The sequence below is a fragment of the Pomacea canaliculata genome, linkage group LG3, assembly GCF_003073045.1.
Source record: "Pomacea canaliculata isolate SZHN2017 linkage group LG3, ASM307304v1, whole genome shotgun sequence".
In the NCBI taxonomy this organism is placed as follows: domain Eukaryota; kingdom Metazoa; phylum Mollusca; class Gastropoda; order Architaenioglossa; family Ampullariidae; genus Pomacea; species Pomacea canaliculata.
In genome coordinates this window covers 5,437,077-5,450,621 of record NC_037592.1, presented here as the reverse complement: position 1 = coordinate 5,450,621, position 13,545 = coordinate 5,437,077, and the positions used below count along the sequence as shown (strand labels likewise).

At 36.2% G+C, this 13,545-nt stretch overlaps 2 protein-coding genes across 12 annotated transcripts in view; one reads left to right on the top strand and one right to left on the bottom strand.

The window, feature by feature from the left end:
- The window catches only part of LOC112560412 (MAP kinase-activating death domain protein-like), a 78,658-nt gene that overhangs the window by 62,291 nt on the left and 2,822 nt on the right, over nt 1-13,545 (bottom strand). The gene's annotated exons all lie outside the window — the stretch shown is intronic.
- On the top strand, nt 122-12,057 carry LOC112560414 (NADH-cytochrome b5 reductase 3-like). Of its 2 annotated transcripts, none has more exons than XM_025232269.1 (8): nt 122-235; nt 5,461-5,607; nt 6,264-6,336; nt 7,051-7,157; nt 7,491-7,620; nt 9,069-9,238; nt 9,515-9,614; nt 10,784-12,057. In XM_025232269.1, exons 1-8 carry the CDS (start codon nt 212-214, stop codon nt 10,954-10,956), a joined length of 924 nt encoding a protein of 307 aa, XP_025088054.1. In that variant the 5' UTR covers nt 122-211; the 3' UTR covers nt 10,957-12,057. The 2 variants fall into 2 exon arrangements, with proteins under 2 accessions (XP_025088054.1, XP_025088053.1); XM_025232268.1 differs by lacking the exon at nt 122-235 and adding an exon at nt 4,345-4,499.

Sequence of the window (13,545 nt, the reverse complement as noted above, 5' to 3'; positions counted from 1 at the left end):
ATACATTCAAGTCTCTTGTTATGTTTTAGAAAACCAGAAAGCATCCGACAAAACAAAGACTTTGTTTTATTCGTGACAGATGTTCGTAGGTTCAAAGTTCCTCATAAAATTTCCCATGGGTTTCGTGATTATGTTGAGCTTTTAAAAATTATGCACACCACAGCGGCTAAAGGCCAAGGTCAGTCGTCGCGTGGTTTTGATAGACACGACCATGGCGACTTCGTCTGAGTTTCTGGTAAGCTGTAAGCTTTCTTCTGCGATTTTAGAAGGTTAATTTTTATATTAATTTAAATGCACTTTAACAAGATTATTAAAATTCATCGATATTTAAAAACTAGTATTTCCTAGCTTTTTCTTTTTGGTCAAAAGATTTAAAATGGAACAAAAATAAGCTAGAAGGTAGACTGGTTGGGATAAGTAGATAACAGGAGAATGAATACTTCTGCTAAAGCGAGACAGTTAAAGGAAGATGCAGTTATAGTTTTAATTACCACAGAAATTACTGTTTATAGCGTGACTATGGCGCAGATTTGAAGGGTGGGGCATATGGACGAGACTTAGGGTACCAGGTAATGCACTGATGCCACAAACAGCTGAAACACACGAAATAGGTAGAGAGCCTGCCCATTATTTCGTTTACATTTTTGTGTGTGTTTGTGTAAATGTCATTAAATAGTTTCAATTATCAATCCTGGCTAAATCATTGCTGACCAGACACGAAAGTGCAGAGGCCTTAACACTTTGCTAAAAATGTAATATGATGAGGCATTAGGCTGAATGGTGGGCAAAGCACAGGAGGAAGAGCATATTTTCCCCCCAAAAAAACTTGACAGGTAGTCAACTGTCAACTCGTCAGGATACTAGTGGGAATGTATGTCATCAGTTCATAGCTGCTATAGATAAAAGATAACTTTAACTGTAAAAGCTTAAATTATGACATTGAGACATTGACTTGTGCTGTCAGTGTGTTTCTGTATAGTTTTACAGAACAAATGTATTTGTAAGCCTTTTAATGCAAAATTATTTTATTTAAATGCTAAACAAGTACAAGAAAAAACATTAAAAAGCACTAAAATTTACTTTGATAGTATGCAACTAATGTTGAAAAGAAAGAAGAGTGGAGCACTGTAAGCAAGCAGAACATTTTACTTCCACATTAACATAGTATTTCCATTATTAGCATTTGGTTTGGTGCTTGCACACAGAGCAATCAATGTATCACCCAAGCAGCCTGCACATGACACCACTGCAACATATTGCGCATATAGGCGTCATCATATGCACTAGTGGTTGCACTATACTTAGCTGAAAATTGTAATGCTGTCAAGCAGCTTGCATTTGCACAACTGGCTTGAGGGGGGTGCTTGTATATATATATTTTTTTGGTCTCCTCCCTGAGTCTACATTAACTTTGGTGTCTCCTGATTCCTGGTGTCTTGTGTTTTTTGTTGCACTGTATTCCTCTGTTTTGTTACTACCAAATAACAGCATCAAATTACTTCTACCTGTAGACTACATCTTCCACTAGTGCTTACTGTGAAATCATTTAGTCTGCCCTCAACATTCAATAAATCTATGAGTCTGTTTTCATGGCAACAAAGATTTATATTAAGTGAATCATAGTAATAAATTTTGAGGAATAAACAAGGAACATCTATTAAGGGGTAAACAGGATACAAATGAGTACATGGCAGGACAGACATGCATGCTTCTCATCAACTGCCTGCAGCCCATCTGCCTGTATTGTGACAGCAGAACTCTGCCTGAGTTATCAAGCTGGAAACTAGACTCATGGAAGCCACAGATTGAAGCCATGGAGAAAAGAGAAGTTAAAAGGCCAACCATCATAAAAAGGCTCTTTAGAACACACCAGGGAGCAATGAAGAATGATCTTGAATATCACGAACAATCTGTCTAGTTTTGGAATATAGAGCCAGTGCTTGGGTAACAGCATGTAAGATGAATACCAGAAAAGTAGACCAAGTCCAGATCGTGCGTGCCATGAAAACCACTCCCATTGCAGCAATGGAGGCAGGTACCAACACAGAGCTACTTGAGACCAGAAGACAGTCACTACATGCTTAAAACAATCAAAAGACAAGGATTATTCACTGTATGGAAAACTCCAAGACATTACAAAGAGAGGTGTGAACTAAAAGTCTAAATAATCTGGTCAAAGAGCAGAGTTGAGAGAATGCAGACATTATACCAGAGGAAGAAGTGACTTGTGGATGGCAATATTTACAGAGATGACGAAAAGTCGAGAGATATATACTTTATGCAAAACACATAGATTTTTTTCAGTATTGTATTATGCCAGTGTTGTCAAAAGAAAGTGAAGAAGAAAAAGAAAACATAGGGAATATAGAGGCAAATAACAGTATTAAAGAAAATGAATTTCCTGTCAACAGGATGGTAATCATCACAAGAAAAAATGTAGACAGTTTAAGTCAGAGTGTGAGTGACAAAGCAAAAAAAGAAGAAAAAAAACCTGAATGTGCATATCAGAGTGGATGGTGAAAATGTAACTGTATACTGCATATACAGGCAGCCAGAGCATGGTAACATATACTGTGACATTGGCTGGTATCACAGTGTGTTGGTGTTAAATAGTCCCAAAAGGAAAATGGCTTTGTGATATATGCAGGCAGTAGCCACAGTTTAAAACTAAAAAGTCACAACGAAGCATATTAAGACATTTTTTGTTTTTGTTGCTCCCTGCATCCTTTTTAGGAATCATTTTCTTGCTGCAAATTTTTAACACATTATAATATGTACAGTTTTAATTGTCTGATGGTTATACATTGTTCTGTGCTGTACGATAACTTTTCCGGGATTTTATAAATTCTTTTATTATGATTTGTTCTGCTGTATTTCAGATAGTAACCCTATGACCCCTTCGACATGAATTCTCCCATGCAATTTTTCTTGTGCTTTCAATGTCAAGTGGAGATAGCTGAGACTTTTTTTTTGGTAAAAGCAGGAATTAATATATCTGGACATTGCAGAGTGACACTGTCCTGAATATTAAATCCTCTGTCTACAAGATTAATATCACATGACATCAACTTGTCTAAAATTGAACTGTTTTCGCTGACATGTTTATCACTGACCGGACCACCATATCCCTGCAACACAAATGTTACAAACTCCCTGAGATGCAATAAGATATTTTATGGTATTACGGTTTTTGTAGAAGCTAAATGTTTGTGCTGCTTGTAGTTTGTAGACTTGACTGCCAAAAGAGGGAGTGGTGACAAAGCACCAGTTGCTGGAATTTTGTCAGCGAGGAACAAGTTCCTTTTAAGTGTGTCTCAATCAGTCTGAACAGAGCCATGTCGACTGGTATAAGATAATATGTTACTTTCTGAATCAACAATCATTGCTTCTGTAAAAGTACCATTGAGCAAACCTCATCTGAGCTCATTATTTTCACTCTAATCTCGCCAGTTCTTGCAAATACTGTTGCAACATTTGTTTAACATCTTGATTCTCTTTTTTCGTTTTGTTCAGTCCCTCCACAGAATGTTTCAATAAATTATTATGGTCATTAGCCTGTTTAACTTTTCACCATATTGCCTGAATTTATTATTCCATTGTTTATAACTGCCTATAGTTTGAACATTATCATCAGGGACTTCTTCCTTGAATGATATCACGACTGCAGTTGTAGATGATGATGACATGATGCTCTTCATCCATCTGGACTTTGGAATCATGTATCTGGTCAGTTGATGCCAAGATTCCAACTGTAGATGAAATGGCAGGAAAGATTTGGTGCTATTTATATGACTGTTGAATCTCAGTGCCCTGAGCATGATCTGAAAAAGATGGTACAGATTCAGAAGTAGATCCATTACTGGGAGAATTCAGTTTTTTTGCACATCTGCTTACTCTTTCATTCTTGTAAATGAATTTTAGTGTATGGTAAGAATAATAATAAAATAATACCCTCCTTAAATCTACTTTTTTGCCCCAGTCTGTCCCATCTGGTAAGTATCCAGTCTGGGTTGTTCTTATCCCAAGACTTAAAGCTGGGTGTCATCTATAAAAATATCATGAAATTCATGACATTTAACTGAAGCCTGTGTAATAATAATAAAAAATACAGAAGTCCATGTTTTTATTTAGGTTATAGTCATACTTAAAAACTATCTCCATCCACTTATATATATATTCCTACAACAATCATTTTCATTATGCAAACTAACAACAGTCATTGTCATCATGCAAACTGAACCTAACAAATTGCACACACGTTTTCACGGATTTGTTGTCTACAGATACAACATCAACATCTCAGGCATATATATATACGCACAATGTCAACCTCACCTGCAATGACCTAGAAAATTGTCCTGTCCCAAAATAGTAACAGTGACCCGCCGGTCACGTGACTGTAGGCACGGGAATTTCTCCTCTGCTCGGGACACGAGCTCGGACTGCGACATAAGCACAGCATCGGCGAAATGTCCGGCGTCAGCAGAGCTGTAACAGTTGTAAGTGGCTACATCGCATATATTATGCACTAGTTCGAGAGGTTTGAAAGGAAATGAAGTTATTATTCGTCTTGAATGGCATGGAGTCCGCGAGTAGTGCGATCGAGACTACGACGCGCATCATCGCTCCTCTACTTCATATCCGACTTTTCGGGACGAGTTTGCTCAAAGAAATTCGTCTTGAGTTATATTCAGTTGCTGTTCTTAGAATAAAAGAGGTTGAAAGATGAATCGTTTCGTACGCATAGACTTTGTGTGGAATGTGAATGTTAGTGCTTGGAACAGCTCAAACGAACGTTTCGCAGGAAAGCCGGCACTGTGGGTTCCTAAGTAAACAATATCTGAACAGCTAGGTAACATCTCGACCGTTAAATCGATAACGAAGCAATTCAATAGCATCACCGTTTACAGTTTTCTGTGTAGAATGCATATTTTCATCCATAAGTTCACTCCCTGCCCTGTGAAAAAGAGTTGAAAAGTTTTTTTAGTTTCCTTTCCGGGTTAACTAATCTTGTCGCAGGTGCGTTTTGTCACGCAGTGCCCAAAACCTGTGGTAAAAAGAATTGTCGCTGTGTTGACAGCCAAGAGAGGGTGCTTTAATAGACTCTTGACAGAGATGTTGAAGTTGTTTGTCAAATTAAGAGCCTTATAAGATCAACGCCTTCAGCCACATTTTCTTTGTTCACACTGTTCAAAACAAATCAGTGTCATCAGTCTAAAGATCCTTCTTAATTGGACAAATATTGACAAACTTTTGACCAAAGATTTTGTATGACTGCCATGTAAAAACTTGGCATAAAGTCGGTCCATATTCGCCTAAGGGCTTTGAGTAACATTTAAAGCCTGTGACTTCTCTGAAACCGATCACCAGGCCTCCTCTAAACAATTTAACAACTAGCAAAAGATTTGTTGTGAAATTCTTTTGATTTTTGATGCCTTTTCTAAATTTTTTCTTTTGCAGAGTGTTCCAATTATCATTGGAGTAGTAGTGGTGGGCGTCACTGCAGTTCTGGCTAAAATATTTCTGTTTGGGAAAAAGAAAAAGTCTTCCCCTGTTACATTGAGTAACCCTGATGTCAAAGTACCCTTGAAGCTGATTGACAAAGAGGTTTGGCTCATATCTGTCTCAAATTGACCTTCACTTTTTGTGTTGCAGCGCTGTATTTCTGCAGAGCAGTTTTGATTATATAGTGTTCAGTTATCAAGACTAACGAGAAGGCTATAGCCATGATAGCATAAATTGATATCTTGGTAACTATGCAGAGCTTAGCAGATGGCTAGTGTATAATGAATTTACCATCCTGATAGTCATTACCTTCATTTCCATTGACATTAAACAGTTTTTTGTGTATTTTGGAGAGCTTGGCAACTATGGTGCTATAGCCTTTTCAAAACACATCATACTGAAACCACACTATTAAATTTGTTTTACTTGTGCAGAAAGGAGATGCAACCTTGATTTTTATCAAATATGAAAATGTGCATTGGACATCGATATTGATCATAATTGCTAGTTTGAAAAACACGTGAAATACTCAAGATGTTTATCGTGTATTTTGGAGTGATAGACTACTAAGAAGCTATCTGATTATGTCACAACCTTTTCAAAACACACTGAAAATCCTCTGATAATGTTATTTTATTCATAAAGATGTACACTGCATTTCAATATTTATCATAATAAGTGATAGTTTCAAATACATTAAGCTAGAATTCTTTGGTATTGTTATATTTATTTGGCATCATTCTTCTTTTGTCTCAAAGGAAATTAGCCCAGATACTAGAAGATTTCGTTTTGCCTTGCCGTCTCCACATCATGTTCTTGGTCTGCCTGTGGGTAAGTGTGGGTTTTTTTTGGCTGGGTTTTACGTGGATTTGACTGACTTTCAGATGCTGAATGGGTTTCATACATTTCATTATCATTTTATATGCACTATATTTTCATTATGATAAAACTTTGTGTCTTTAATAAAGCAACATATAATAACTTGTCTCACCAAGTTACATTCTTAAAATGTTTCACAGGATATATTTCAAAGCAGTTAGTAGTTTTATTAGCATAAAGTAAAACAAATAAATATAAGCATGTTTGAAATATACACTACTGCCTTGGGCATCGCATGTGATCATCCTGCATAACCGTCGGGTGGATGAAGGCAATGCCTTCTGCCTCCCCTCACCTGGGCCAATCCCGTTCTGTCATTCTGGACAGGAAAGTTCAGGCTTAAAGTCTAACTTTATGTAATAGCAGATTAAAAACTGACCATAAAATCATAGTTGGAAGAGTTTACAGAACAAATTATTCAGATGATGCTAAGTATCCTAGTAGTAATTTATATTGTATAAAAAAATTATTTAAATAATTTGTGAAAATCGTCAAATGACTGGTGTCCAAGGCAGATTAACAAGAAATTTTTTCACTTAAGAATGATGTAGTAAAGGTTTTCATTTTTATCCGAAGACTCTTTAAAATTGTGTTTTAGATGAAGGTGAAATATAATGTAAATATGAATATAGAATTTAATGCCACACTAAGTTTTATTAATTTCAGGTCAACACATCTATCTCACAGCACGTATTGATGGAAGCCTGGTTATTCGCCCCTACACTCCTGTTTCTAGTGATGATGACAAGGGTTTTGTTGATCTTGTTGTTAAGGTAATCGGTGGTTAGGGATTTGCTCTACATCTGTCTTTTTTTTTTTGTGTGTGTGTTCTTGCCTTGATAAAATAGTAACCACCATTAAATTCTACTTGAAATTCTACAAAAATTGTGGGCAGTGAAAACAAATTGTACTGCTTTCTCTGTTCTCATTGCTTTTTAATGTAACTCTTAATGGTTGGAAAACAGTACTTCCTGAAGTTAGAGAAATGAAAACCAATTTTTTTAACAAAATGTGGATTGCAGTTTTACTCACTTTTGGTACACAACATGTTTTGCACCAGCTTTTTCTATTAATTTCTTTTTTTTTATTTTTTTCTTGTGGTGCAGATATACTTCAAGAATGTACATCCCAAATTTCCAGAAGGTGGCAAGATGTCTCAGTATTTAGAAAACATGGAAATTGGTGACTACATAGATTTCCGAGGACCCAATGGCCTGTTGGTGTATGAGGGACGAGGTTAGTGAACACAGCATTTAATGGTGTTTGATGAGGATAAGTTTGTGAAATCTTTCTTTGTCATTCTTGATATTCTTGTCTGTGACAAGAAGAATCCGACTATAATGATTATTAATGACAAACCAGAGAAGAACCCCCATTTTGGTACCCACATAGAGCAGCTCACTTCCCCCAGACAACCTAGCTGGCAGGAATGGGTAACTGACTCCAAAGAGGGTTGGGAAAGATAAGGCAGTGAGATAGAGATAGGCTTCTATCCTCACATATAGCTGACCCTGAGAAAAGTGAGGCATCAACACCTCTCTCCCTAATGACCTGAGAAAAAGTCATGGGACAACCTTTATTCCCCAAATCATGATGGAAAGTTCTGTTCATGAGACAAACATTTGAGCACTGCTCATCACACATGGGTTTTGAAAAAGAGGTAAGGCCTCATTTCTTGTGGCATGATAAATGTTGCCTTGCTGATTGGGCAAAGCTTCACTGGAAGATGTGTTAAGGCAGAGCAACAGCACATTTTTTTGCAACCGTTGGTATTGGATATCATTTTGGCGAAAGAAGGCGGCCGTGCCACAGAGCAGCTTACACAAACGATAGCAGGATTCTGGTACAGAGGAGATTACTTGAGCTTACTTCAGTTCCTTCCCTTACAACATGGGTCATGCAAACCTGTTGGCCCTGAGAATAATTTGTGATACTTACAGAAGAAGCCTGCAGTACCAGGGGATGAGCTGTAATCTTGATACAGTGTATTTAATCCGTCATAGATCTAGCCAATTTGATGTTCTGGCCATAATTCTTGTAATTCTGATAATTTTCCTTAAAGAAACGTACGAGGGTAAACAGGTTTGTTCATGGTTTAAATCGTATGACGACAAGGCTAAACTGTAGACTAGCAAGTATGATGTTGAACTCATGGTAGAAAGTTTTAAGCATCAAGACTTAGCGATTTTTATTTAAAATCCATAAAATGGAATATGTTAAGGTTCCGTAATATAACGTTCTTGTTCTACATAGTGTAATTGTAATTTATTGAACTGTTCTAGAGAATCAAGTCTGTAGTGCAAGCTTACCATTTCATTCTCTTGGAACAGAATTATTGAAGACTATTTGACGGGCTCTGTTTATTGTTTTATTCTGTATTGTTGATTATAACTACCATTAAGTTAAATTCTTTTTTAAGCATCTGGTCTACAGTATAAGGCCAAAACAGGGAGTACTAATTTTAATGCAAGAAGAGCATAGTTACAAGAAGACTGGCACTAGTTGTTAGCTGTCTAATTCTTATCAGAATTTTTCAAGTTTTGCAACTGCTTATATGCCTTAGTTGTTACCTCACAGATTTGCTTCATTGGCAGAGCTATACAAATCATGTCCTTGTTTGATGAACATCACATTATGAATTAATGAGCTGTTAAATAGTTGGGGTAAACTTTGTGGTTATGCAGGCATGTTCAAGATCCGACCTGACAAGAAACTGGAGGCACAGACGCGAGTGGCCCGCAAAGTAGGCATGATTGCAGGGGGAACTGGGATCACACCAATGTTGCAGTTGGTTCGCCAGGTTTTCAAAGATCCAGAAGACCGCACTGAGTTATGGCTTCTGTTTGCTAATCAGGTGGGGTTTTTTCTATGATGTTGACCTAGGTTTGTGGACTGGCAGCGCATTTAGTTTTGAAAGAAAAATTCCTTTCAATGCAAGAAATAATCCTGAAGACATTCGTATTATGATTTAGATGGGGGATCTTGAAAGAGTTTTTGATATACTTCTATGATTGTCTTTGATAGATGAGAAAAAAAAGGTAGATTGCAATTGCAAAGTTGTTACACATGATAGCTATAAAACACCTGCAGTTGAAGTGCTGTGTCTAACAAATGTCCGAATGATTGACAGACAGAGAATGACATCCTATTGAGGGTAGAGCTGGAAGAGATAAAGGCCCAGTACCCTAGTCGTTTTCATCTGTGGTACACGTTGGACCGGCCCCCATCAGGTAAGAAAGCAAGATGCTATGCTGCATGTTATATAAGATGTTCTAAGTTATGTTAGCTTGGTTTGTTAGAGAAAACTGAAATATATTTAAAATTTAATATGTAAAATTTAATATTTTAAATATATTTCAGTGATGTCTGATAAGGAGGGAGATGTGTAGATGTTTATTTTTTGAATAATTGGCAGATTCTGTGGGATAATTGTGTGGTTAAATTCATAGTTAAAATTTCATCTTTACATCCATCTTGATATAGGGTGAAATGGGTGCAGGTACCGTAGAACTTTGTCTGATTACTGATGCTGATTAGAATAGCTGTATATACTCTGTACCAAAAATGTGTTTAGACCTATGCAAAATAATTTTCGTTTTGATTTTTATTGCTTGGAACATAAAACAAGTGCAATATCATCCTAGATGATGGATCATTTTTAGTACTTATCATATGGTTATTCAGTAATTGCACCTACTTCTTTGCCTTCAGAACCAACAAGTTTGGGAAAACACAATAAACTGGGCTTTTAACATAACAGTAGCTTAAGTCCTGTTTGTAGATCATGCATGTGAACGTAAACTTATGACATACAGCTTAAGTAAAACAAAATGTTCCCCGTGACTTTTGGCATGTCAACATCCTGCGGTAGCAAAAAAATATGACTATTTTTATAATAATAATCACAATAAATACAGAATTTGTAAAGCACATACACTCCTAAAGAATATGCTCTTAGCGTGAACAAGAACGAAATGCGAACAAGCAAGAACAAAACATGGACAGCATACGAGGGACATGAAAACAAATAACATATGAACTATAAAAGAATTAACAACTGTACTAAACGGAGAATAAAATCAAATACAGAAAACACAAGGAGGAACCAAATAAAAAAAAACAAGAGTTGAGAGTAACATGATATTGCAAAAGGAAGGCAGTGAAAAAGGACTAGCATTATGGGAAAGGCTGTTAGAGTAATGTTTATCTTTCCTGGGAAAGTTGTCTGCATTCTTATCTTTTCACAGTACTTTTAGTTGTGTTTTAAAAAAAAAAAGGTAACCTATGCCCTCATGGTATGGAGGGAGGCTATACATGTGGCCTTTGAACATTTTAACATTTAATTGTCGTGTATCTAGTTTAACAGTTTTTCAGACGAGTGTATTTAATGTTTTCACAGGTTGGACATATAGCTCTGGTTTTGTCAATGATGAGGTGATCAAAGAACATCTCCCACCACCATCTGATGAGACTCTAATTCTCATGTGTGGGCCACCCCCCATGATCAACTTTGCTTGCCTTCCAAATCTAGACAAGCTGGGTTATCCACCGCAGTGCCGCTTTGCTTACTGAAATCTTAGTTAACTGAAAAGGGAAGTCAGTCTTGTGACTAAATTAAGTTTTTGCAATAACAGGCATGATTTTGAAGCAATGATTCACCTTGTGAAAATACATTTTTTTTGTTTTGTTTTGAAGTACTTTTTCAAAGGTTTATTGAAAATTATTAGATCACTACTTCGTTGAAATTACATGGCTGGCTGCATTGCCATAATGAAACCTTAGTTGCTGGCTCTGTATAAAACACCAATCCCCTCCCTCCCACACACACACTGTCTATTGAAAATATTTTTTTTAGGTCAAGTTCATTGATAACTGAAACTGTATATACCTGCCTACTGTACATTTACTAAGCACTAAGCTGACTTAGCTTTAATGCAAGAAGCACATATCTTGTTTTATGTGTATGGCTCTATCACAAAATATTAATGGTATTTACATATTTACATCACAGTATCTTGAAATTGGTGGATGTGGTTGAAAATTGTTCAGTTTAAATATTTAAAAAGTTTTCAAAAGTTTTACATTCTGGTTGTCTGCCAGTTTTTGCTGAATAATTTTTTTTTTTTTTTCGTTACATTTGTCTTCCTGTTTATAGCTTGCATTTTATGTGATATTTTCAGTTATTTTTCTTTGTATGCATTTTTTCCCAGTATGCATACTTTAGAATAATCATTTGGTTATGAACATTGTCTAGCAACTTACATTTTTCTATAAAAATTGCAAACATGTGGCAAGACTCTCCAAACATCAGACAAATGAAGACATGGCCGTTGGATGATGCAATTATTGGCTGACTTTGTGTATGCACATATAAAACTATAGCAAACTAACATATAGTAAATCTGAGGATTTTTAGTTTGCACTTCTAAATTTGTAAGGTGGGTTGACGTGAGGGGAAAAAACTTTTCATTTTTTTTTAAATCAACTTTTTTTATATTGTTTAAACATAAAGTTTTTTCTCTGCAAAAGAAATAGTTGCAGGAGTTTGTATCTGCTTTGTTCAGGAAATGGTGCTTGTTTATCCTAAATATTTTGTAATCTTTATGATGCCAGGATAGAGCACATAATGTAGAATTTCTTCTATGAGATTTATAAAATTTCTATCCAAAAATACTAATGGTGTTCTATATTCATTCTCTATTCTGAATAATCTGAATGTGTGCCTGTATGAATACACAGCAAGTTGGTAAGCCTTGGTTTAATTTGTTTTTTACCATTTTGGTAACTTTAAAAAACATTTGTCCATCAATCTGAGAGAGCCTCTTGTGCTACCAGTACTTATCTGTTAAAAAAAATTGTGAATGAATTTTCTTTCTTTCAAGGGTGGAGGGGGAGCTTTCTGTATGCTGAATATGGTCCCTTTGAAAAATCTAGACTTGGTGTTTAGCAAGCCTTTCATCGCGCTATGTTTTTGTTTCTAATTGCTATATCTTCTTAATGATAAATTTGTGTCTCCCCTACATGTCTCACTCCAGCACTTGTTCTCACCATGATAAAGCTGGTGATGTGAAACAGCAATTTTACACTCATGCTTACTTGCTTTTTATCATTTTCTGAAACTCAGGTGTCCAAACAAGGGTGACCTGAATTGATGGGTTATGTAATGGAAGTAGATCAGCTGTCTCTAAACTGCCTAAAACATGGTTGATGAAATCCAACTTAGCAGTCCACAATCCTTTTTGTATTACAATTCACTGCACATCCTTTGGCCTTGAAATGAATTCGTTAGTTATCAACAACATTAAAATGAGGCTTCAGAGACAGGAGGGTAAAGTGATTTTTCACAAAAAGTAAACCGAATATGTTTAATTGGCACTGGAAATTAGTTGCTTTTTGTACATGGCTACTCAGACAAGGTTAGGAAATTTAGAATTAGGATTTTTTTTTTTTTTAATGGCTGTTTTCCTCCCTACATAAATGACAAGTGAAACTGAACAGATGAAAATTCCATGTGTTTGTAAGCTTGAAAAGTAAAAGTTATTTGGGACAAAGTAATCATTTTACTGGCAAAATAACTGGAAAAAAATAAACATTAAAAAGTAATGCATCGGATCATAATAGAGTATTTACCTTTGGATGTGGGCTTTGTAAGATGATACTGAATTTTAGAAAGCAAGTCACACAAATAAACACCTGTAAATCCATTTACAGAAGTTAATGTGTTTGCCTGTGAGGATGAATTTCAGACTCTCACTGAAACACATAAGGGATGGATCTCAGTACGGACAAGAGCAAACAAGAGGTTGAACAATTTAAAGGAGTGAACGGGTCGCCAGTTGGGAGACCTGAACGGGCCACAAACTAGGTCCGACTGGCGCTGCAACTCATGTCTCCCATACGAATGGTCAATTAGGGGACACACACAGAAGATATCTTTGTGTGTCATCTGTATGCTTTTGCTTGTGTTTCTTTGTTTTATGGTTGTGTTCGTTTGTAGTCCTTTGTGAACATCCCATTGAGCACATCTCCACAAGGGGAAACGAACTCATTGTGTGTAGTGGGGCATGTGTGTGTGGGAGACCACCGCAAAACTAAGAAGAGTGAATTTTCAGTATCTATGTTTTGGGGGACAATACAATAAAAACAAGTATGTGACTTGGA

What these genes read in the sequence shown, in the direction of transcription:
- LOC112560414 (XM_025232268.1), top strand. Translation starts at nt 4,470, where the DNA reads ATGTCCGGCGTCAGCAGAGCTGTAACAGTT. An exon ending in TGAAGCTGATTGACAAAGAG is followed by an intron (nt 5,608 to 6,263) that starts GTTTGGCTCATA and finishes TTTGTCTCAAAG; the next exon opens with GAAATTAGCCCAGATACTAG. An exon ending in TTGTTGATCTTGTTGTTAAG is followed by an intron (nt 7,158 to 7,490) that starts GTAATCGGTGGT and finishes CTTGTGGTGCAG; the next exon opens with ATATACTTCAAGAATGTACA.